Below are 23,896 nucleotides of genomic sequence, written 5' to 3' on the forward strand. Positions count from 1 at the left end.
GCAATACAGAATTATCAACTTAAAAATTAACCTACTATCAATTCATAGAATCTTGAATTCCACCTGCGGTTGCCTTGGCAGGGCCACACCAAGTGAGTTCACGGGCCTTACATGGCCCACAGGCCAGATGTTCCTACCCCTGTCCCAGAGAAACAGCAGTGCCCACTGGAGTGGCCCAGAGCTGCGCAGCCAGGCCCCACAGAGGGCCAGAGCCCACGAGGCCCACCTCCTGGGGGGCAAAGGGCAGCAGTGCAGTCAGAGGAAGGCGGAAGTGGTGGTGAGACTGCGGGTGCACCCCCTGCCCCGCCCCTTGCGGTAGTCTTCAGCGCTTGGTGTGGGGCTGCTCACAGCAGACTCAGGGCGTGGAGAAACACGTGACATGGGATGTGGCCTGCCACCTCTGGCGCTGTGTTCTGAGCTTTGGAGCTAATGGCCAGCAGAGGTCCTGTCTCCAGTAATAGAACACCTTGTTCTCCTGTAGTTAGACATCGCCAGGAGCCAAATGCTTATCGAATCCATTTTCATAGTTGTACTAAAGTAGGCGTGGAAGGATCTGTTATTAGAAAGTGATCACAGGAGTGGATGGGTGAGTGTGCCCAGTTGGGGAAGTGGGTGAATTCTCTGTGGCCGTTTAGTTTGTGCAAGTCCCAGATGCAGAATTGACTGTATTAGGGCACTCTCAGGAGCAAGGAAAAAATCTGTTCTGACAAGCACAGGGCAGTGCGGAGCTGGGCCGGCGTCTCCAGTTCTGGACTCTGGACTCTCGACTCACATGGTTGGGAGCCATTCATTCCCCAGAGAAGGCTCTGGCTCTGATGTCTCCGCTCGGGCTGCCAGGCCAGGCAGGTACCATGTTTCATTCTGGTACAGCCTGCCCAAAAGGAAGGAAGCCGGCACGCTGAGACCTGGGCCTGTGGCCTGGCACCGCGGGCGCTGCAGCGTCTACCCTGGGCCACGAGAGGAGGCTGTGCGTGAAAGCGGACGTCGGCCCAGGGAGGGTGCAGGCAGGCCGAGAAGACCGCACCGGGTTCCTTGCGGGCCGCGTGCCTCTCAGGGCCTGGGACTGCTGCCTGCTGGTGCCAGGCGGAAGCTCTCCCGGGAGCCGGGCCGCAGACGCTCCAGCTGGGTGCAGGCTTTCCCTGGGCCTGGCTTGCTGAGAAATTGTGTGTGTGGGTGGAGCAGTCCTGATCCAGTCCAGATGCTCTGAAATCTGAAACATTCTGAGCGCTGACAAGAAATTTTAAGTTTCATATTTCGAAATGTTTCAAATTTTTTGATTGATTTATTGAGAGAGAGAGTTCTTCCGTCTGCTGGTGTACTCCCCAGTTGGCCGCAGTGGCTGGAGCTGTGCCGATCCAAAGCCAGGAGCCAGAAGCTTCTTCTGGTTCTCCCACACAGGTGCAGGGGCACAAGGACCTGGGCCATCTTCTGCTGCATTCCCAGGCCACAGCAGAGAGCTGGATTGGAAGTGGAGCAGCCGGGTCTCGAACCGGTGCCCATATGGGATGCCGGTGCTTCAGGCCAGGGCGTTAACCTGCTGCGCCTCAGCGCTGGCCCTGAAACCTTGCAGATTTTGATCTTCAGTTTAAGGTGCTCAGCTGGTAAAGTCTGCACAAATATTCCCAATCCAGAAAGCTGACGTCTGAGCCAGCGTCTCCTGGAGGAGGTATTCAGCCCGCACTCCTCGGTTCTGGTCGGGGCGGGGTGGTCGGCCCGCCTTCCCCTCCCTGTCCAGCCCCGGGTGAGCTGCTCAGGGAATCACAGTTTGGGGGCCCTGGATTTTGTGGTGCTTTCTTAAAAGTGATGAACAGCTCAGCATAGGTTAGTTAGGACATTTTATGCTCTCCTGAAACACTGGGCCGTCTGCTGTGTTTGATGTCCACTACTAGACAATGCCCGTATTTCCTGCTCCCTGGGCCCCAAGGCTGCCCCGGGGAAGTGCGGACTTCGCAGTCTAAGGAAAGTGTGTCCTCAGATTCTGTAGCTCCACAGAACTTGCTGTAGAAAGCCTGACGGGGAGTGAGGTAGAGTGAGCAGGTGACCGCACAGGTCAGGCCCGTGGACCGGCTGCCCCCGCCCCGCCGCGCGTTCTTTCAGAGAGCGGTCTCTCTGTGCAAGCCTTGAGGTGGACGCTCGGACAGGAAGAAGAGATTCACCCGGGGTGGGCATTGATGAGTGCCCAAGGTCACTGAGTGACGAGTGGCCCACACCCGTGCTGGCTCACCCGGGTGCGTCCCAGCTCTGGTTCCGATCCGGCTCCTGCTAATGCACACGTGAGAGGCAGGGGTGAGGGCTCAAGTGCTTGGGTCTTTTCCAGCCGGGTGTTCAGACTCCTGACTTCAGCCTGGCCCACCACCAACCGTTGTGGGCATTTGGGGAGTGAACCAGCAGGAAGCAGATCTGTCTTTGTGTCTGTCTTTCCTTTCACATAGAGAAAGCTGAGATTGACCAGGCTTACGGTAAAGCAGTCAAACTGTGTTTGACAGAATCTTCTTCCAGGAGGCGGACACGGTGCAGTCCTGAGTTGGCCACGTTTCCGACTGGCACAGTTGGCCCTTGCACGCGTGGCCCTCTCCTGGCACAGTTGGCCCTCGCACGCGTGGCACTCTCTGCTGAGAGAATTGTTCGGTGTCAGACCTCAATTTCCTATCACATGGTTCAACCGCAGGGTTCCCTGGTGACTTAATTTAACAGACATTTAATTAAATAGCGATTTACAATAGAAACAGGTGGTTATTACCTGCCTGCTGTATTAGATCATAATGTTTTTAGTTTTGAAATTCTGCACTGTTGAGGCTGGTGCTGTGGTGTACCGGGTTAAGCTGCCACCTGCCATGCCAGCATCCCCTCCCTGTAGGCACTGGTTCCTGTCCTGGCTGCTCCACTTCTGATCCAATTCCCTACTAGTGGCCTGGAAGAAGCAGCAGAGGATGGCTCAGTGCTTGGGCCCCTGCACCCATGTGGGAGACCTGGATGAAGCTCCTGGCTCCTGGCTTTTGCCTGACCCAGCACTGGCCCTTGAGGCCATCTGGAAAGTGAACCAGCGGATAGAAGAACTCTCTCTCTAACTCTGACTTTCAGGATAAATAAATAAATGTTAAAAAGAAAACTCTGCACACTTTTTTTTTAAGTGCTCCCAGAGAAAGTTACTTTGTTCCAGTCTGGGTGTCATCTCCTCAGATGTTTTCATTGTTTGATAAGGGGTGAAACGCTGATTTTCCCTTGAACGTCCTGTTACCTGGGCGTGGCGACTGCTGTGTTTTCAAGTGAAGAGCTGATGATTCTGTAGAGAACTGGTTTTTTTTTTTTTTTTTTTTTTTTGTACAAAACTGACATCCAGTGTCTGGGGTTGGCGTTGAAGCTACAGAACAACAGAGGAAGTAATATGAATATAAAGCGGATTTTGAACGCGCTCGGGAGGTGCTCGGGTTGGCGTGTTCCGTGTATGCATGTGACGGCGCTTCCTTAATGCCGAGTGTCGTCTTGTCTGCAGGCATGAGTTGCTCGAGGAAGCCCGGAGACAGGGTTTACCGTTTGCACAGTGGGACGGGCCGACGGTGGTGGTCTGGCTGGAGGTGCGTCTCTTCCTGCGGGTCAGGGTGGGACGTTAGGTAGACTCCTGCTCATCTAGGCCCTCTTGTTTCCCGTCTCCAGCTCTGGGTCGGGATGCCAGCCTGGTACGTGGCTGCGTGCCGAGCAAACGTGAAAAGCGGGGCCATCATGTCAGCACTGTCTGACACGGAGATCCAGCGGGAGATCGGCATCAGCAACCCGCTGCACCGGCTGAAGCTGCGGCTGGCCATCCAGGAGATCATGTCACTCACCAGCCCGTCCGCCCCGCCCACGTCCAGAACGGTGCGTCCCAGGGGAACTGCGCGTGCTGGGGAGGGGCGCCTGCCTGGAGGTCACACCCCCGTGCGGCTAGAAAACACCCTGGTGGAGTTGTAATTCAGTCCTAGAATTCGGATTTATCAGAACTCAGAATCTGTGGGATTGAATGATCCGAGGAAACTTGGCAAGAATGGCATGATATAAAAATAGGAGTTCATTTTCAAAGACAGAAAGGTAAGAGACAGATTTAAATACGAGTCAGAATTGAACCAGTGCGAGGGCCTCTTGAGGAAGAATAACGTTCTAAGGACAACTCGACACTTTCTGAATTTCGTTTCTCATGATCCGTAGCAGAAGTGGGGAAGTCCTTGCTGCGTGTGGGGAGGCTCGCTGAGCACGTGTCCGCGTGCGTGCCGTTGTGCGTGACGTGAGCACGCGCAGAGGAGGGCGCACGCCTCAGTGAGTCGTGGGGTCCGAACAGCCTGGGGAGCCAAGGGCCTGCGCCAGGGCTCCCTGGCAGGTGCGCCCAGTGCCGCAGCCTTGCCGTGACGTGGTGCAGTGCTTAGTCTTTCATTCGGAGCGTTGCGTGTGGATTTGCCCCGTTGTCCGTGTGGATTCGCCCCGTTGTTTGTGGATTTGCCCCGTTGCGTGTGGATTCGCCCCGTTGTTTGTGGATTTGCCCCGTTGCGTGTGGATTCGCCCCGTTGCGTGTGGATTCGCCCCGTTGCGTGTGGATTCGCCCCGTTGTGTGTGGATTCCCCGTTGCGTGTGGATTCGCCCCGTTGCGTGTGGATTCGCCCCGTTGTTTGTGGATTTGCCCCGTTGCGTGTGGATCGCCCCGTTGCGTGTGGATTCGCCCCGTTGTCCGTGGATTCGCCCCGTTGCGTGTGGATCGCCCGTTGCGTGTGGATCGCCCCGTTGCGTGTGGATCGCCCGTTGCGTGTGGATCGCCCGTTGCGTGTGGATTCGCCCCGTTGCGTGTGGATCGCCCGTTGCGTGTGGATCGCCCGTTGCGTGTGGGTTCCCCGTTGCGTGTGGATTCCCCGTTGTCCGTGTGAGCAGGGCTCTAGGGAGTCACGTGTCTGTGTCTGTGGCCGAGCGCTGGCTCTTGCTGCACCTTGGAAACGTCCAGTTTCCTGCCGCTGACGGGCCGCTGAGAGGCGGCTGCTGCCCAGTGAGCACACTCGCGCTGGACAGCCCGTGAGAGACGGGACACTCAGGGAGGCAGCGATGAGCTCTGCTTGTCCCTGTTGGCCTGCTGGGCTCGTCAGGGCTTGGCCGCCAGCAGCCCAGGATTCCAGCAGTTTCTGGATCTGCAGGCGCTCCCCACGAGGGATCTGGACTGGGCCAGCTTGTCTACAGGCAGATCCTGGAAAGCCATCGAGAGGGAAAGCTGAGACTCCGGGGGTGGAAACGTGGACGGCTGCTGGGAGAGGGGCGAGGCAGCCTCTCCTTTGTTGACTCGGGCGTTAGGCGCTGCCGGGGTCCCCAGGCCCGGCCCCCTGTCCACCCTGAGAGAAGACAGCTCTCGGCAGGAGATGTCCTCCCAGGGCGGCTGACCCAGCCTCATCGGAGGCTCAGCCACTTGACCGGCGGAGTGTCGTGGCTTTTTGGTTGTTGTGTTTCTCTTAGTGAGGGGTTACGGTAGTAAGCAGCGTGCACCTCCGTGTGCGTGGAGGTTTCGTGAACAGGCTCCCACCTGCCCTTGGTGTGGCCTTTGTGCCAACGAAGGTGCTGTGTGGTTTTCCAAGTTCTCACAAACGTTCCCATAAAGGTGACGTCTCAGGCATCCAGGTTAAGAATCACGAGGAGGGCCTCCCGGGAGGCAGCCCCTGCACACTGCGTGCGGCCAGGCCGCAGGTCTTGGGCTCCGGGGGCTTCGCGCTGCCGGTGCCCAGCACGCTCCTGCTACCTGGGCTCTGCCCTGTTCCTGGCCTCTTCTGTCCCCTCAGGCTCGGGTTGTCTGGGCGAGCGACGTGCCCCTCGCCCTGGAGTGTCACTCCATAGCCAAGCAGCGTTTTCTTGCTGCATTCTTTGTCCTTGACCTTTGGGTAAGACAGCTCAAGTCTCTTGAATCAGGCATTACTGAGCAGTTCTCAGGAGCACAAAGCGTGTTTTCTCCTCCTTGTGTTTCACGTGCCACAGGGCAAGCCGCTGAGGACACGGAGTGGCAGGACGTGGCTGTCCTTTGGAAGGGGTGGGCTTGGTCTCAGGTCCTCCTCTGTCCAGAGCAGAGGAGCCCCTCTCTGCCTGTGGCTTATGTGTGTGCCCTCTCCTCTCTGTCTCGCTTCCTGTGCCCTGGATGTGGCTGGTGCACTGGGGTCACCTAGACCACAGGAAATGTCTGGTTAACACACGAAGAGATGGAAACGCTCGCAGCCACGCCGCAAACGGTCAGTCTCGCCCGGCTCTTGCTCCTGCCAGTGTGCTTGCCACTGCAGACTGGCTGGGCTCTGCCTCTTTGTTGAAAGCAGAAATACCATTTCACCTTCGGTTGTTTTGGATAAGTATTTCCTTTAGGTCTGTAGTAACTGTGTAAAATAGGATTTGCATTTCCTTTTACTTTTTTTGAGGAACTTCATGCTGTTAGATTGCTCGATTCCAGAGGGGTTCAGTTCCTCGCTGCCTTTGGACAGACCATGGTTTCGCGCCCGTGGTGCCTGTCTCGCCCCGCTGCCCCTTTCCTGGGTGTGCTTGGCATGGCAAGAGCGTGCCCCTTGCATGAGAGGTTGCACTGGCCGTTTTGCATGAGTTTTGCATGACGCTTTGACGTTCTGCGCTTTTTCACTCAGCTGAACCGCGCCTCCCCACCGTGATTCGCCTGCATTCCTGACGCTCACTGATACTAACAGTTTTGTTCTTTTGCATTCCTAACCACGTAACCTCAGGAGGATGAGGAGGGGAGCTGGGCTCAGGTTGGAGTCTTTCTGTAACGTTCTCCTTACTGTATGTATGGGGCGGGGAGGTGTTGCTAGACTGGCAGCATTGGCAGGCACAGCACAGCACGCAAGACTGCGTCTCATGGACAATCTTGAACATCGCTCACATGGAGCCTGGCAGTTGTCATTAATGAACGCGGGCCACTTTTTAGATTCCATCTCTCACCCACTGCCCTGTGCCCGGGCAGCTCTGGAGTGCACGTGCAGCTGCCTGCGGAGCTGTCTCTGGTGTGAGCTCTGCTGGCGGGAAATCCTAAAACAGATGTCCAGGCTCAGAGGCTGGCGTGGTGCCTCTGCCCCTCCGTGTCCCCTCTCCCTGAGGACCGTCCCAGCCCCGTGTCCGTTGGCGGGAGCTCCTCACGGCACCCTGGGAAGTTGAATCTCCTGGTGCTTGCTGTGCAGTTGAGTTTTCAGCTCACCAAAGGCAGTGTCCCATGTTTCTCGGTGTCAGTGTTCAGTCCTCCGGTGAAACAGCAGCGGTTCCTTCGTCCAGCTCTGCCACACGGCGCGGCGGGCGGCGTGGCGCTCGGGGGCGTAGAGGCCACTGTCTGAGGAGTTTTCCTGGCTGCAGAGTGACGACCAGGAGAACTGTTGTCCTCTGGTCCTCCCAGGGTACTGGCTGTCAGGTCAGTGTTTAAAAACACGAGGAGGGCCGCTGTCGCATGGCTTGGAGCCCCCCCGGGTTTGGGCATCTTGTAAATGCCCTCTCGGTAACATCACCACCAGCGCCTCCTCACAGGCCTTCAGTTTTGGCGTCTCTGACAGTATGAAGCAGGACGCGGTCAGCACACGAGGCACACGCTGAGTCAGGTCAGCTTAGCGTGTGCTCTCTGCAGTGGGAACGTACCAGAGCGGCCAGGCGATGCCAGGGTCCGCCAGCGTGCAGTCTTCAGTGACAGCCGCCACAGCCCCATCACCCCTCTTGTAGAAGTTGCAGGGCCTGCCCACCCGGAGCTGGCACCTGCTGGCCCCGGATGCTCGGGAGGAGCAGAAAGCCGCGAGATGTGTCCAGTTTGACGAGTGGTGAGGGGCCGTGTGGGGACCCAGCGGTGAGCAGACAGTGGCAGCCCTCCCGCCAGGCGTGCACCTCGCCCTGCGCTCCTGGCGCCAGGCTGTGTGTGACACTCAGCGTGCCCTGAGGAGCCGAGGCCTCGCTGTGCCTCTGGGAAGGGTGGAGGGGGTGGGACGGCCCCGCAGGGCGGGGGCTCTGCAAGGGTCGAGCCTGATCCTCTCAGTTCTCCGTGGCTGTCCACCTTAGGATTGTGGGTAGAGCGCAGGACGCGTGCGCAGAGATGAGCGGCCTGCCGCCTCTGCCGTGTAAGAACGCACAGTAGGGCCGGTGTGATGGCTGAAGCCTCCGCCGCGGTGCTGCTTCGTGCCCCGGTGCTCCACTTCCGGTGCAGCCCCCTGCTGTGGCCTGAGAGAGCAGCAGAGGATGCCCAGTGACTGGGCCCCCGCACCCACGGGGGGCTCGGATGGAGCTCCTGGCTCCGGGCGTAGTACTCGTCACTCTGGCCATCTAGGGAGTGAACCAGCACTTGGAAGACCTCTCTGTCTCCCTCCCTCTCTGTAACTCTGATTTTCAAATAAATCTTTAAAAACAAAGGATGCACAGCCAGAAGACAGGAAACTGGTGTCCGGTGCTCAGGCTGTGGCTGTGAGGTCTCTGAGAGGCAGCCGAGAGTGAAGTCGTGGTGATCCTGGAGGTCGCCCGGCGCTGGGCGTGGTTCTTGGCGAGAGCAGTGAAGTTGATGTTTTTCTGTCAGAACTTGAGCAGTCTTGCTGGAATTGGAGGTGGAGCGTGAGGGCAGCGCCCGACGGTAGAGGAGCCGCGAGCAGAGCGAGGGGCCGTCTCACGCACACGGGCTCCCTGACTCGTCCTCGAGCATTTTACGGGTTTGGAAAAGTGCATTTCAGTCCAATCCTAGGATGTAGAAGTAGGCTTTGCTGTGTACTGCCTGGGGCCCTAGTGCGTGACTGAAGCTGCTCTGAAAGCCCCTGTCTGTGCTGACGCCCGTGTCACCCCAGGTGACAGCGCGCTCTCCCAGCGCCTGTGTTACAGTACCGGGGCTTCCATGGTGGTGTGAGTAGAAGTGGCAAGGGTGGGCCTCCTCCCCTGTGCGCTGTCCGAAGGGAAGCATGTGGTGGGAGCCGTGTCAGGTGCATCACCTTCCCTCCATCCTGGATGGCCGCCGGGCGTCCTTGAGGGAGTCTTGGCAGGAGCTTTTCCTGCGCCTTCCGAGGGGCGGCGTGTCCTGTGCTTCTCCGTCTCTTGATAGCGGTGAGCTTCACTGCTTTGAAGTGTTGACCCAACCTGTGTCCCTGGGTACTAAAGCCTGCTGGTCAGGATCGCTCAATCTGTTAATGCATTGTTGATTGCTCAGTTAAAGGTTGCTAAGGTTAGGATCCTTTTGCGTATGTGCATTTGTAATGTCTTTAGGGTAGCTATCAGTAGTGTGTTGGATGTTTCTTCTTTTTCAAGAAACAGTTTGTGTAGAGTTGTGGATTGTATGCATTTATTTTGATAAATGGTGGAGTTCCCCAGTGAGGAAGCCCCCTGGAGTGCAGGTGTGTGATAAAGAGAAGGTGGCTGTGAGTGGAGGGCCTATTGGTTGTGGGCTGTCTGTCTTTCCGAGCGGCCCAGTGTTGTGCACGGTGCCCTGTGGTGTCTGCACGTTTACTGGATCTGTACTGATGTCACCTCTTTCCTGTTGACCTTGGTAATTCGTGGCTTCTCTTTTTTCTTAATCAATGATTAGGGCTTGTTAATGTTATTGGTATTTATGAAGATTGTTGTATTTTTTTCTAGTATTTTCCTGGTTTTGTCTCATGATTTGCGCTCTTTTGCTTTCTTCCTTCTCCATGCTTTTTTTTTTTTTTTTTTTTTTTTTTTAAGATCATTCATTCCTTCCTTCATTCAAAGGCACAGTCGCAAAGAGAAAGAGCGAGCATGTGCGAATGCCTCCACCTGCTGGTTCACTCCCAGGGCCCACAGTGGCCAGGACTGGGGTAGGCCCAGAGCAGGAGCCAGGAACGCACCTGCTGGTTCACTCCCAGGGCCCACAGTGGCCAGGACTGGGGTAGGCCCAGAGCAGGAGCCAGGAACGCATCCTGATTTCCCACGTGGGTGGCAGGGCTCAAGTGTTTGGACCCCCATCTGTTGCCTTCTCAGGCACATTAGCAGGGAGCTGGCACGGAAGCCAAGCAGCCCGGATTCAAAGGGGACCCGTGTGGGGCGCCAGGTTCATCAGCCCTGCCTCACCCTGCTGAGCTGCACTCCGCCCCTCCGTGCTGTGGGTTTTGTTTCTTTATTTCACATTTTTATTGGAGGCCTTTCTGCATTTACTGTATAAGAATTTTAGTCCCATAAATGTCTCTCGGGCTGTTATGTTAACTGTTTCTCACAGTTTTTGAATATATTATGTTTTCACTTTCATTCATTAAAACACTCAATTCAATTAAATTTTCACTTAATTAAACTTTCATTCGATTAAAATCTCTCATTTTCCTTGTGATGTCGTCTTCGGCACATGGCTGTTCACTCAGATGTCAGTTTCCAGGTATTCGAGAGGGTTCTAGATATGTTTTCATTGTTGATTTCTGTTTTAATTTAGTTGAAGCCAGAAAACTTTGTATGATTTCAGTCTTTAAATATTTTAAAATTTGTCTGGGGGCTGGCACTGTGGTATAGTGTGTAAAGGTGCCGCCTGCAGTGCCGGCATCCCATATGGGTGCTGGGTTGAGTACCGGCTGCTCCACTTCTGACCCAGCTCCCTGCTGTGGCTTGAGAAAGCAACGGAGGATGGCCAAGTCCTTGGGCCCCTGCACCCGCGTGGGAGACCTGGAGGAAGCTCCTGGCTCCTGGCTTCAGATTGGCTCAGCTCTGGCTGTTGTGGCCAATTGGGGAGTGAACCAGCAGATGGAAGACCTCTCTCTGTCTCTCTCTCTCTCTGTAACTCTGCCTTTCAAATAAAATGAATAAATTAAAAAATGATTTTAAAAAAGATGTGTCTGCCTTGGAGACTGTCCATGTGCCCCTGAACAGGCTGCATTCTGCTGGGCGGAGTGCAGGTGAGCTGTTGGTCGGGGTCCCTGGTGGTGCTGTTTCAGGCTCCGCGTCCTTTCTGACTCCTGTTTCTTGGCTGTTCTGTCAGTTACGAGGCAGGAGGTTGGCGTCCTCTGATTCAGAATTGATCTGTTCCCCATCCAGCCTTACTGGTTGTCACTTTGTGTCTTCTTAAACATTCTTAGTTCACTCTTGCTGATTCTGAAATTAGCAGATGTTTTGCTTAGAAAAGCAAGTGTTAAAAATAAAATTAGGGCTGGCATTTGGCCCGGTGGGTCAGAACACCAGAGTGGCGGGGTTCAACACCTGCCTCCCGTGCCCGACTCCAGCCGCCTGTCGGTGCGCACCCTGGAGTCTGCAGCGATGGCAGAAGCAGCTGGGCTCCTGGTAGCCATCTAGGGGTCAGGGCTGTGTTCCTGCCCTGTGGCTTTGTTCCCAGCCTGGGCCATGCACACGGGGGGCATCTGGGAAGGGAGCCAGCTGATGGAACACCCCCACCCCATGTCTCTCTGCCTTTCAAATAAGTACATTTTAAAAATTAAAACCAGCCACAGCTATTTGAATGAATAGAGTTGAGCCTTCAAACTTGTTCATGAGTCGTGATCATGCTTTGTTGTCATATTAAAAATAATTTCAGAAAGGAAACTTGTGGTCAGTCACAGTTTCGGCTCGTTAAGTTAGACGTAATGCAGATGAATCAGATTCTCGTGACGTGATTCCTCTTGTGTAACGTGTTACTGACTTGGGAAAGGTAGCGCTCAGTCACGTGTTCTGAAACCACAGAGGGCACTGCTCTCGCCGGCTGAGCGTCTGCGGCCGCGTGCGGGCTGGCAGGCTGGCGCTGACCCGGCTCGTTCCTTACAAGCAGACGCTTGCGTACGGGGACATGAACCACGAGTGGATCGGCAACGAGTGGCTGCCCAGCCTGGGCCTTCCCCAGTACCGCAGCTACTTCATGGAGTGCCTCGTGGACGCCCGGATGCTGGACCACTTGACCAAGAAGGACCTCCGCGGGCAGCTGAAGATGGTCGACAGCTTTCACAGGTGGCTTGGTGGAAGCGTTTCACTGATTGCCGGGGAGGCGTGTCTGTGGCCGTCCTGAGTAGCCCTCTCTCCTTCTGTCTGCAGGAACAGCTTCCAGTGTGGAATCATGTGCCTGCGAAGGTTGAATTACGACCGCAAAGAGCTGGAGAGGAAGCGGGAGGAAAGCCAGCACGAAGTGAAAGGCTAGTACGGCGGGCGTGGTGCCGTGCCGGCTGCCGCGGCGCGCTCCTGTTGAAGGAATCGGGGCAGGCTGTGAGGGTGGAGATAGTGTGGGGACCCCAGCCCCCAGTGCTTCCTCTCTGGCCTCGGTCTGTGGGTGGGGTGTCTCGGGACTGGCACTGTCCTCTTCTGCCAGGGGTGCCCAGAGCGTGGGTGAGCAGGTGCCTGCTGTCTGCTCGCTCGATTCTTGCGTGGGAAACTCAGCGTGGGGGTGGGGCCAAGGCCTCGAGCACTGAAGGGGGCCAGGGGCTGTGCTCCCGGAGGGCGTGGGCCCTGGGGGGGGGGTCAGGAAGGCGGTGCCCACCCAGCGCCCCTGGACACTGAGCTCACGTGGAGTCACCAGGGTTCTCAGTGTCCGAGGCGGGGTGAGAAGCAAGCGTCGTTCAGTGAGTCGGGGCAGGGCACTCACGCCGGGGATGGAGGGTGCCAGGCATCCTGGTCTTCAGTGTGAGGCTGGAAGGTGGATCCCCTGGCAGGGCGGTTTGTCATGATTGAGTCGACGTGAATAATGGAAATCCTTGAGTCTGCATTCACACACACGCATGCACACGCGCACACACGTATGTGTGTATGTTGGGAATGCAGTGTGTGAGCTGGTTTCATTTGCTGTTGGTGAAAGCTGCCTGAGAGTGACTGGCGGCCATCTGAAAGTATTTTGACAGAGCGGCTATTTTTAGATGGCTGACAGAACCGATTTTGTAATTGGTTAATTTGCATCAGATCAGATCAGCCCTTCCCCCCAGTCTCTAACACGCTGGAGTGTGTTTCCAGGTTTCTCTCTTTGTAAGTGGCTCGACAGAGGCTTGGAATCAGTAATGGGAGGTGTCCCCGGAGTGGTGCCTTCAGGAGACACCAGTCTGCGCTGGGGGTCCTGTTCCTCACAGTCCCCTTGTTAGGGGCCCTGCGCCCTCACCGTTGTCTGTTCTCTGGAGACACCGTTCGCACAAGAGCGTCGTTGTTCTTTTGTCCACTGTTCACTGGAAGGAGGAGTTCCTTTTTTCCTCCCTAATTTCTAATGCTTCTGTGTTGTTTTTTTTTTTTTTTTTAAGATTTACTTATTTATTTGAAAGAGTAAGAGAGACACACACACACACACACACACACACACACACAGCTTCCACCTGCTGTGTCAGGCCATAACCAGGACCCAGGAGCTCCACTGGGATCTCCCACGTGGGTGGCAGGGACCCACGTGCCTGGGCCATCGTCTGCCTTCGCAGGTGCATTAGCAGGGAGCTGGATTGGAAGCAGAGCAGCGGGGACTCAGCCTGGCACTCTGGTATGGGAGCTGGCCCGGTAGGCAGCAGCTCAACCTGCTGCAGGCGACACAGTCCCCACGGAGGACTTGCGAGTGGGCTGTGCCTAGAAAGGAGCAGGGCCAGGGCGCCGCGTCTCAGTGCCCACCCGGGCGCCCCATGGCAGTGCCTGCAGCACTTAGGAGGGCCGAGAGCGAGGCTGCACTGGGGGCCCTGCCCTGGGGGGCACGCGGTGGCGGCTTTCTGAAGGGTGTGGCCACCACTGCCGTTTACAGACGTGCTTGTGTGGAGCAACGACCGCGTGATGCGCTGGATCCTGTCCATCGGCCTGAAAGAGTACGCCAACAACCTTGTCGAGAGCGGCGTGCACGGCGCACTGCTGGCCCTGGACGAGACCTTCGACTTCAGCGCGCTGGCCCTGTTGCTGCAGATCCCGACCCAGAATACACAGGTGAGTGGGCACCCGGCCGCGCCGCCTGGCTGGGCGAGTGCTCCGTTGTTGATGGAGGGCGGACTTCAGACAGTGCCCAGAGGCTGGTCCTCTGTGCTCAGCTAGTCTGAGATGTGCTGCTCCGTGATCAGCGAGGGCTAAATCTCCAGTGTGTTTCTATCATGTTTCCATTTGCTTATAAGTCTGAACATCCTTCTTTTTTTTTTTTTTTTTTTAAACACTTATTTATTTGAAAGCAGAGTTGCAAACAGAGAGGGAGAATCCACTGGTTCAGCTGGTGGCAGGGGCCCAGCTACATGGACCACCTTCCACTGCTTTCCCAGGCGCATCAGCAGGGAGCTGGATCGGAGGTGCAGCAGCCGGGACTTGAACCGGCGCCCGTATGGGATGCTAGCGCTGCAGGCAGCGGCTTCACCTGCTGTGCCACCATGTCGGCCCCCTTGCCCTGCTTTTCCCGGGTGCATTAGCAGGGAGTGGATGTGAAGTGGAGCAGCTGGGACTCGAACCTGCGAGGACTGCTGGTGGTGCAGCTGCACTTAACCCATTGCTCCACAGCTGTGCCCTGGAACCCTGCAGTAGACAACATCAGGAGAACCTTCCCTTCCGGTCCAGGCGCTTGTCAGCATGGAATCTTTAGTTCTTAGGTGAAAGAAAGTATTTCCAGGTGTGCCACATGGAGATTCTGTTAACTGTGCTCTGGGAGTAAGGGACTGTGTAACTCTCTTTGACTTAGGGGCCCATTTGAAAACCGGGACACTTTAAAGCCTGATTTAAAATACTGTTATGTAGTGGGTAAAGCGGGTAAAGTGCCAGCATCCCATTTGGGCGTCGGTTCGAGTCTCGGCTGTTCCACTTCTATCCCGCCTCTGCTGTGGTCTGGAAAGCAGTAGAAGATGGTCCAGGTCCTTGGGCCTCTGCACCCATGTGGGAGCCCCGGAAGACACTCCTGGCTCCTGGCTTCAGATTGGCGCCGCCCCAGCCGGTGTGGCCAGTTGGGGAGTGAACCAGCGGATGGAAGACACCCTCCTCCAACCTTTCCTTCTCTCTCTGTGTAACTCTGACTTTCAAATAAATAAATGTTGGAAAAAAAGTACTATTATGGGCAGTGAATAAGCTTTTTAAGTGTCGTGGTTTAAAAGGCAGTTGTGGTGTGCTGACATCAGTCGGGTTGGAGTGATGTAAGTTTTGCTGGTGGTTGCTCTGTGATTTCAGGCCCGAGCTGTCTTGGAAAGAGAATTTAACAACCTTCTGGTCATGGGGACTGACCGGCGGTTTGATGAAGTAAGTTTCTGGTCTGATGTTTTTGAAATTTGTGTAAGATGTAACTTCCTTTATTACTCTCAGGGCTGCCACGTAGCAAGGCCGTCTCTTCTCAAACTGGAGATAAATTTACTTGAGTTTAGCTTCGCTCTCCCAAATTCACAGCAAAAGAACCATTAAGAAACCAACATTTTCATGACACAGTTTTCTCTTCATTTTTGCCGTTAAATGTTCACACCTCTTTAGACTGATCCTCAGAGTGGAAACACTGGCTGCAGTCTGGGGCTGGGGCCTGGGTGTTGTGTTTCGGGGCAGCCGGGGTCCTGTGTCCCGGGCTCAGGGCTGCTGTGTCCCGGAACAACGTGAGTTTCTTCCTGTTTCACCCACTTATTCCCATTCTTCCTCGGCACTCAGTGAGGCTCCGGTTTGCCAAGGAGAATATAGAACCCATGTCTGCAGAGAAAGCTGGCATCACACAGACTTGTTTATGTTTTGACAACTCTTAGGACAAGCACAGCGCTCTGTCAGGAACGTGCTCTCTGTGCGGCGAGACAGGAAACGTGGCGACAAGTTAGCAGAGTGCTCGGGAGGATCCTGGGGCCGGCCCAGTCAGGAGCATGACCCTGCCCTTGACCCTGAAGTCTACCTGGTCATGCGGAAGGGGGTGCAGGCACAGAGAAAGCACAGGTTCCTGAGTCAGCACTGTCTGTCCTTCCTTTTTATATGCATTTCACTTCCTGTTCTTTCATCTCCAGGACGATGACAAGAGCTTTAGGAGAGCGCCTTCCTGGAGGAAAAAGTTTAGACCAAAGGACATTCGCGGCCTGGCTGCTGGGTCAGCAGAGACGCTGCCTGCAAACTTCCGTGTGACTTCCTCCATGTCTTCACCCTCTGTGCAGCCCAAGAAGATGCAGATGGACGGTACGTGGGGCCTCGCTCTGCGCCTCTGGGCGGGAGCTTGCGCGGTCTTGTGTCTGGGACATGAGTGGTCCGCAGCCGCCTGCGTCTGGGAGGGTGGTGCATGCTCTGATGTAACTGCCGCCAAGTTCTCGCTAACGTTTGCTATGCAGAGGTAGCGATGAGGCCCTCAGGCCACTCCCGTCTGTTGGGTCAGCGTGAGGAGCTCAGGTCCTCAGGTGTGCACCGGGCAGCACCGGCGGCTCCCTCGTGCCGTGGCAACGTGGCAGCCTCACACCACGTGACTTACATGGTTCATACCCAGGGCTTCTCTCCATCCTAATTTATTTGTTCATTTGAAAGACAGAGTTACGGGGAGGGGAGACAGAGTGGGAGAGAGAGAGCGAGCTTCCATCCACTTGTTCACTCCCCAAATGACCGCAACAGCCAGAGCTGGGCCTGACCAGAGCCAGGAGCTTTTCCAAGTCTCCAATGCGGGTGCAGGGGCATAAGCACTTGGGCCATTTTCTACTGCCTTCCCAGGTGCAGCAGGACTCGAACCAATGCCCATGTGGAATGCCAGTGCTGCAGGTGGCGACCTAACCCACTACACCACAGCGCCGGCCTGACTGCGTACATTTTAAATAGCACACAACTTCCTGCTTTAAAAGAAATTTGCTGGCTTATTTGAAGCAGAGGGGCAGTTCCCGCTTCTGTGAGGAGGTTTTCTGCTGTTCCGTGGCGTGCACGAGGGCAGGGAGGCAGAGGGTGAGCCTCGGGAAGTTGGCGGTGGCTCCAGCAGGCCCGAGAGCACCCCCAGGGCACTTGGCCCAGCACAGGCGAGAGCTGACAGTTGCTCTGCCTTGGCTCCATGACTGAGAGCCCGCCTGCCGGGGCTTGCGGCGGGCTCTGCCTCCAGTGGTGCGTGGCCTCGAGTGAGCCGTGGACAGTGCCTTCACAGGAGCGTCTTCCTCTCAGGGTGTCTGAGTATTAAATGAGCCGTCCAGGAACTGGCCCTCTGTCGGCTCTCACAGGCCCTTGAGGGAGCCCCACTGTCCGGGGGGCAGCGCCCCTCCCGCTGGAAAGCTGTGCCCATGGGGTTTTAGAGTTTTTTCTGTCGTCAGCCCCTCCCTGAAGTAGGTTTGTAAATTTCACTCTCACTAGCCTGTGTAGGAATCCGAGAAATGTACATTTATATAAAGTCTTATTAAGCTGAGCACTTTTAAGTGAGGGTGGCTTACTTTTTAATAAAAAGGGTTTGTGTGCTTTGTTTTGCCCAGTTGGATACTATACTTGGGAGAGGGGGAATTACTTAGTGTCTTTTAATTAGCAACTTTTTAGAAAGTAGCATTTTCCCTCCAATGGGACCTGCGCGTAATTCTTATAAATCTGAACTCTGACTTGGCCTCTAACTTTGTCTCTGTGGACTCACTGAGTTTTCTGAATGGAGTTATTTTCCCTGTGGCTTCGATTTGTTTTCTTCATAAACTACATCTCCCCGTTAGACATTGCAGCAGCCGGCGCCGCGGCTCACTAGGCTAATCCTTCGCCTGCAGCGCCGGCACACCGGGTTCTAGTCCCGGTTGGGGCGCCGGATTCTGTCCTGGTTGCCCCTCTTCCAGGCCAGCTCTCTGCTGTGGCCAGGGAGTGCAGTGGAGGATGGCCCAGGTGCTTGGGCCCTGCACCCCATGGGAGACCAGGAGGAAGCACCTGGCTCCTGGCTTTGGATCGGCGCAGCGCTCCTGCCATAGCAGCCATTTTGGGGGTGAACCAACGGAAGGAAGACCTTTCTCTCTGTCTCTCTCTCTCACTGTCCACTCTGCCTGTCAAAACAAAACAAACAAACAACCAAAAAAACCAAAAAGACATTGCAGCGACATTCAGATACATTAGAAATAAATGTAGGAGAAAGTACAGGGACTGTGTTGTGCAAAAGACAGCTTTTTACACTTCGATGATAACTAAGCGTAAGCCTGGTAAATGCATGATTTCGCAGCTTCTTAAGTGACAGGATGTAAAGTGAATTCCAGCGTCTCCTGGGCTCCTAGACCGAGAAGGATTGCAGACGATTGCCGGTGTTGCCATGGCACCCGTGTGTTAGCGTCCTTTCTGGGCCCCTGGCAGGATCCTGATAAAGTGTTCTCCGGGAGCCACAGACCCTTGAAAGTTCCCTGGCCAGCTGGTGAGGGTCAGGCCTAGGGACTGGCTGCGCAGGGGGCTTGCGGCGTTCTGCAGAGCCCGCGACTGGGCTGTTTTCATGTCTGTAGCCTGCGCATCTGCTCTCAGCCCCCCGGGGCCGTGAGTGCACACAGGGAGGTTTCCAGCTGGGCCGGGGCCCAGGCCACCTCTGCCCTGCGTGACCATCAGAGAAAGAAAGTGGTCACTTTAGGTAGTTGTCATTTATGCAAATGTGCATTCAGAAGTGTTTTTCTTTCTTTCTTTATTTGAAAGGCAGAGTTACAGAGAGAGAAAGACAAATCTTCCATTGCTGGTCTCTCCCCTGTTGGCTGCACTTCCTGGGGCTGTGCCAGGCCAAAACCAGGAGTCAGGAGCTTCCTCTGGGTCTCCCACGTGGGAGCAGGGGCCCAAGCACGTGGGCCATTTTCTGCGGCTTTCCCAGGCCACAGCGGGAGCTGGAATTGGAAGTGGAGCAGCCGGGCTTGAACCGGCGCCCATGTGGGATGCTGGTGCTGCAGGCCGTGGCTGTACCTTCTGTGCCACAGCGCCGGCCCCTCAACAGCGGTTCTCTCTCCCTTGAGACTTCACTTGTGTTTTGGAGTTGAGCTCCAGGGTCTCCCAGGTCCCTCAGCAGGTGCCTGATGGTGTGGAAACGTGTGTGTGCTTGTGTGAGACTAACTGCACGCTGTGTTGCACGCTTCCCGCTTCCTCCTGTGGGTCGGCAGGCAGCTCATCGGGAGCGCAGAGGCTGGACTCGGCCGCAGTCAGGACTTACTCCTGCTGAAGCCTCCTGTGGTGAGTGGGGAGCAGCGCGGCCCTGCACTGGGCACAGGGGCGGCCGTGGGCACGCGGGCACCGCCACAGGGCCGCTCGGGGTTCTGGCCCCGCCGTGACGGGCAGCCTCCGTTGACTGGGGAGAGTCACTAGCTCTCTGCGCCCATTGAGATAATCTTGGTGTTAGAGTGGATCATAGGGAGATTGCTGGTGTGTCCTCATTTTTTAAGGAGAAACATGTATTTCCACTCTTTCCTTAAACCTGAAAATGCTGCCCACTTTAAGGGTCTGCTGCAGCACTGGCGGGGACTGAGCGCAGCACAGCGGAGGCGGCAGCCGGGGGCGGCTTGTGCCCAGGCACCGACCCTGGTGTCCTCGTGCACGTGCGGGGCCCTGGGCTGCTTTGTTAGCAGCTCCCGCCCCCACCACGCGCCCCGCGCGCCCAGGTTCTGTGTCCAGTCGTGCCTCACGTCATGAGGCTCCAGGACCCTGGGCACTAACTAGCTGCTGCAGAGGGCGGCGTGTAGCGGCCAGGCCGCGCTGCCGCCCCAGGCTCTGGTGACCCAGTGGGTGGCACTGCCTCCCCTGCTGGCCGGGCGGGGCGGGGGCGGAACCTGCAGCTGGGTCTGCTCCACTCGGTTCCCGGTTCTCAGCTGAGACCCTTCGGTGGGTTCATTACCTCTGTTTTAGTGGTGACTTTTCTACGCATCGGTCCAGATGCGGTCAGACGAAGTATTCTCACCAGGCGGCAGCCTCCGTGATGTTCTGCCTGCGGTTGGCAAAGCAGGGCGGGGGGAGGGCGGGGTGGGCGGGGCGCCTGCGAGGAGGCACCGCCTCTCCCGCACACCTGCACTGAGGCTGCCCCTGCTTCTGTCCCCAGTGTACCCGCACTACTTCTACAGATGATTCTGCAGCGCTGGGGACCCAGCAGACGCGCCGCCTTGGACTCCCGTGGAATCTTTAACCTGTTGATACTTGTTACATGGACCCTGAGATATTTTATTACAGAGTTTTTAATTAGTGAAAAATTCATGAATACCATAGAGAAAATATTTTAGAATTTAATGTTTCTTATATTTATGTAAACTTATGGCCTTCATTTATATAGTTCCCTTTTTCATGTATATCCAGGCTATAAATATCCTGTGAAATCAATTCATGTTCTTATACCTAATGTTGGTCTTTGAAATGAATGTACTGTAATGCTTGTATGTATAAATCCTATGAACAAATATAGGGCTTTTGTAAATTATGCATTATTGTAATTATCACTGTTTGATCTGGGGATGAGAAACCACGACAGAGAAGGGGATTTTACTACGTCTGTAAAGTCACGACAGAGCAGTGTGCGTCCTTTACCTCGCTCTACAACAATCATTTGGAAACAAGCAGATTTAATGTCCAGCGATTATTGTCATATTTTAAAGACTGACCTTAACTGTACTTTTTTTCTAGCAAGCAATGCTTTATTCTGCAGCCTGAGCAGATTTAAAATCTCTGGTGTTCAGTGTCAGCTTCTAAAAGTCGGGGCTGGAAGGGCCTGCAGAGCGCTGCGGAGAGCTCTCCGCACCGGGGACCCTTCCCAGCCCTGAGCCGGGAGCCACACTCATGAGCCAGGAGCAGGGGTGGGGGGCGGTGGGAGCCGCCCACACAGCTGCTCACCGAGGACCAATCACCACGCAGTGTGCTCTCATCTCGGACACATGTGGTGCAATCTAATAAAGGCCTTACCGTTCTTACGCAAATCAGCTTCCACGTTTGTTTGTAAACATGCGGAAAGAGTGGACCTAGTCGTACCTTTTTAGATTCTGATGCTACAGCCATTTTGGACTGCAGAAGTAGCAGATGTGGCTTTTACTTCTAAATGGCGTGTTGTTAGGCCAGCGAGAAGCGCGTCAGGTCAGGCCCGTGGTGCGTCCCGCGGCCGGTGCGCAGACGCGCGTCCTTCGGCGTCGGCCTCTGCTTTGAACCCACTTGCGAGCTCCTGGTGCCTGTTGTGATCTCTGGATCCTTGTGACCTCCCCGATTCCGTGACAGAGTCTGTACAGTCTACTTTTGAACTGTTTTTATCACAGTATTTATTGCTTTCTTTCAATAAAGTACTGAAGCATTTCCACTGCCAATAAAGACAGCAGCCTGAGTGGCGAGCGCGCGGCTGCTTTATCCCCCGGGGGGCGAGTCTCACTTCACTGATCAGTCAATGCGCGCAGTAAAGACGCTGGAAGACGGACACGCAGGATAAGGACTCCATCCGGGGACCACCAGGCAGCTCCCGCCCTCTGCTCTGGAGGTCCAGAGACCCCATCTCACCAGTACCCCGGGAGACGGGTGGTCGGCCCGACCCAAGAACAGAAATGGGTGGGCTCAGGGCGAGTCTCTGTGTGGCACTGGCCTGAAGAGGAGCCCAGGAGTGTGTGGGGGCATGTCCCGGCCACGCTTTCTCAGCCGGCCACTCGGGAGTGGCCCCCGCAGCCGTCCATGGGGGAGCAGGAAGCCTGGGTGTCTGGTCGCCCAAACCAAGTCCTGAGTCGGGGGCCCACCCCAGCTGCAGGGCTGGAGGTACATTCCTGGGAAGAAAGTCGGGCAGTGGTTCTGAGGGTGGCTGACAGTTCTAGGACAAGGGAAGGGTGCGGCCCTCAGGCCTGGGGATGCCCAGAGCCCCCGGCAGGGTCTGGGTGGCCACCGCCACTTTCGTCTCGTTTTCTGTCTTCCTGCCGCGTGCCTCGCTGTGGGCGGCAGACGCTTCCGCATGACTTGGTTTCATTGCGGGTGAACACATTGCAGCTTGTTTCCATCAGAACGGCTGCCAGGGAATTCCTGCTTTTCTCCGTGGAGCCTGTGCGCTGGCTTAGCTTGGGGGCAGCCGCCGTGCCTCCTGGACCGGGGTTAACTGTGAGGTCTAAGACGGTGGGGCGCGTGGGTCACGCTGCCGCGTGCTGCTTCAGACACCTGTGTTAGTTCCAGGTGGCCCTCCCTGCCAGCCCCCTGCCGACGCGCCTGGGAAGGCAGCAGGAGACGCCCAAATGAATCTTTAAAAATGAGATACATGATATTAACACGCCCTCCAGCTTTTCCCAGAGCTGAACAGAGCCAGACAGGCCTTGCGTAGGTTAAAGCCTCAGGAGAAACAGAAGCAAGGGCAGTTGATCACTGATTCATAAGTTGTGTGTTATCAAACATTTCATTAATTCCTCAGTACTTCTGTGCATTTTCTTTTTAAAGTCAGTTGAAACAAGCCAAGAAAGCAACCAGGAGAGGTGCTGGGCCAGTCCTGGCTGTGCGGGCTGCGTCTCACACCAACAGGGCCAGGCTTCCCTGTGCGGCCCCGGCCCGGGGCCTCGGGTGTCCTCACAGTCACTGCACGCACCTGCTGCCTGCTAGGGATCGGACCGAGGCTGCTCCCCACCCGGGCCTGCTGGCGACACCAAGGCAGCGGCCCTGTTAGGTGATGCCCTCTTCCCACGGGGCTCCCGGGCAGCAGCTGCTGTGGCCTGGTTCCTGGGGGGGCTGTGCTCACCCGGTCTCGCTCCTCACCTTCGGAGAAGCTGACAGAACCCAGCTCCTGGTTCTCGGTGAGGGACCGCGACGGCCACGGCCACAGTTCTCGCCTCGAGAAGACGGTGAAAGGGCGCCGCTTAGGGATCGTGGGGTCGGAAAGCCTGCAGGTCGGCAGGGGCTTCAGTCCCCAGTTCTCCAACAGCGTAGTTTCTTTCGCTTGTTTTTATTTTTGTGTTTACTTGAAAGGCATAAATCTCCGCTCTCCAAATGCCTGCAACAGCCAGCCCGGGCCAGGCTGGACCCAAGAGTCTGGCACTTGGTCTTTGACAGGATGGCGGGACTAAACCAGGCTGGTGGATACGGGAGGCAGCTGTGCCAGGCGGTGCCACAACGCCAGCTCCAGCTCGCCTCTTAATTCCGTTTTGTCCGTGAACTTGAACCTCTGACGTTGGGCCACGCGGTCTTGCAGCTTCCCCCTGGGCTCCGTGGATCTCCTGGCCTGGAAGAAATAAGCCAGGAAGTCGGAGGTGGCAGCGCCCCGAGACCAGCATGCTGGGAGGGAGGGCCTCCTGCCGTCCCACCCTGGGTGCCAGACGGGTAGGTGAAGCAACCGACTTGGAAACGCCAGTCCCCACAGGCCCGATGGGGAGAGGAGAGGAGAAACTCGAGGCCCTGGACGCACGGCCCGAGTCAGTTCTTCCCAGCCGTGGCCAGTCACGAGAGCCGGCTCCAGCGGGGGCAGAGGTGAGCCGTCCCCGGAGTGCACTGCCCGGGAGCATGTTAGTGGTCACTGGGGAGGACGTGTGGCCCAGCAAGCTAAGCCACTGCTTGCGACTCCTGCATCAAAGGGCCGGGTCAAGTCCTGGCTGCTCTGCTTCTGATCCAGCGTCCTGATAATGCGTCCTGAGAGGCAGCAGCTGATGGCTCAAGTGCCCGGGCCCCTTCTCTCCAAACAGGGAGGACAGGGTAGAGTTGCTGGCCCCTGGCGTCAGCCTGGTCTAACTCTGGCCGTCATGGATGTTAGGGGAGTGAAGGAGCAGATGGAAGATTTTCCTCTCGTTCTGCCTTCCAGGTAGATGGACATAGATAAGACACACTGGCAGCTGCTTTGCTCCACTTTGGGGTGATGCATCACACACTGATGCAGGACGGGAACTTTTTTTTTTTTTTTAAGATTATTTATTTGAAAGGCAGAGTTGGATAGGAGAGTTCACTCCCCAAATGGCTGCAGTGTCTGGAGCCGGGCCAATCTGAAGCCACTCCCACGCGAGTGCAGGGGCCCAAAGACTTGGGCCATCTTCTGCTGCTTTCCCAGGAACATTTGCAGGGAGCTGGATCAGAAATGGAGCAGCCGGGACTCGAACCGGCACCCAGCTGGGATGCCAGCACTGCAGGCGGTGGCTTTACCTGCTGCGCCACACAGCAGCCCCAGGGGAACATTCTCATGCATGAAAGACACTCCTACATCGTCTTGGAGTTTTTC

General features: G+C 56.2%; 1 protein-coding gene across 20 annotated transcripts in view; it reads left to right on the plus strand.

The window, feature by feature from the left end:
- The window catches only part of PPFIA1 (PPFI scaffold protein A1), a 103,918-nt gene extending 82,876 nt beyond the window's left edge, over positions 1 to 21,042 (plus strand). For 5 of the 20 annotated variants that reach the window (XM_070061187.2, XM_070061296.2, XM_070061383.2 and 2 more), the window contains 11 exons: positions 3,494 to 3,575; positions 3,655 to 3,855; positions 6,162 to 6,224; positions 6,720 to 6,746; positions 11,705 to 11,880; positions 11,965 to 12,062; positions 13,631 to 13,806; positions 15,019 to 15,087; positions 15,822 to 15,987; positions 18,867 to 18,936; positions 19,796 to 21,042. In XM_070061187.2, the coding sequence (XP_069917288.2) occupies positions 3,494 to 3,575; positions 3,655 to 3,855; positions 6,162 to 6,224; positions 6,720 to 6,746; positions 11,705 to 11,880; positions 11,965 to 12,062; positions 13,631 to 13,806; positions 15,019 to 15,087; positions 15,822 to 15,987; positions 18,867 to 18,925 (1,117 nt within the window). In that variant the 3' untranslated portion in view covers positions 18,926 to 18,936; positions 19,796 to 21,042. The remainder of the gene's footprint in view (positions 1 to 3,493; positions 3,576 to 3,654; positions 3,856 to 6,161; positions 6,225 to 6,719; positions 6,747 to 11,704; positions 11,881 to 11,964; positions 12,063 to 13,630; positions 13,807 to 15,018; positions 15,088 to 15,821; positions 15,988 to 18,866; positions 18,937 to 19,795) is intronic. The other 15 variants (XM_070061265.2, XM_089307060.1, XM_070061821.2 and 12 more) reach the window with 5 other exon arrangements.
- Positions 21,043 to 23,896: the final 2,854 nt, after the last annotated feature.

This window comes from Oryctolagus cuniculus, chromosome 1 (genome assembly GCF_051225735.1).
Source record: "Oryctolagus cuniculus isolate XC-2025 breed Fujian yellow rabbit chromosome 1, ASM5122573v1, whole genome shotgun sequence".
NCBI classification, from domain to species: domain Eukaryota; kingdom Metazoa; phylum Chordata; class Mammalia; order Lagomorpha; family Leporidae; genus Oryctolagus; species Oryctolagus cuniculus.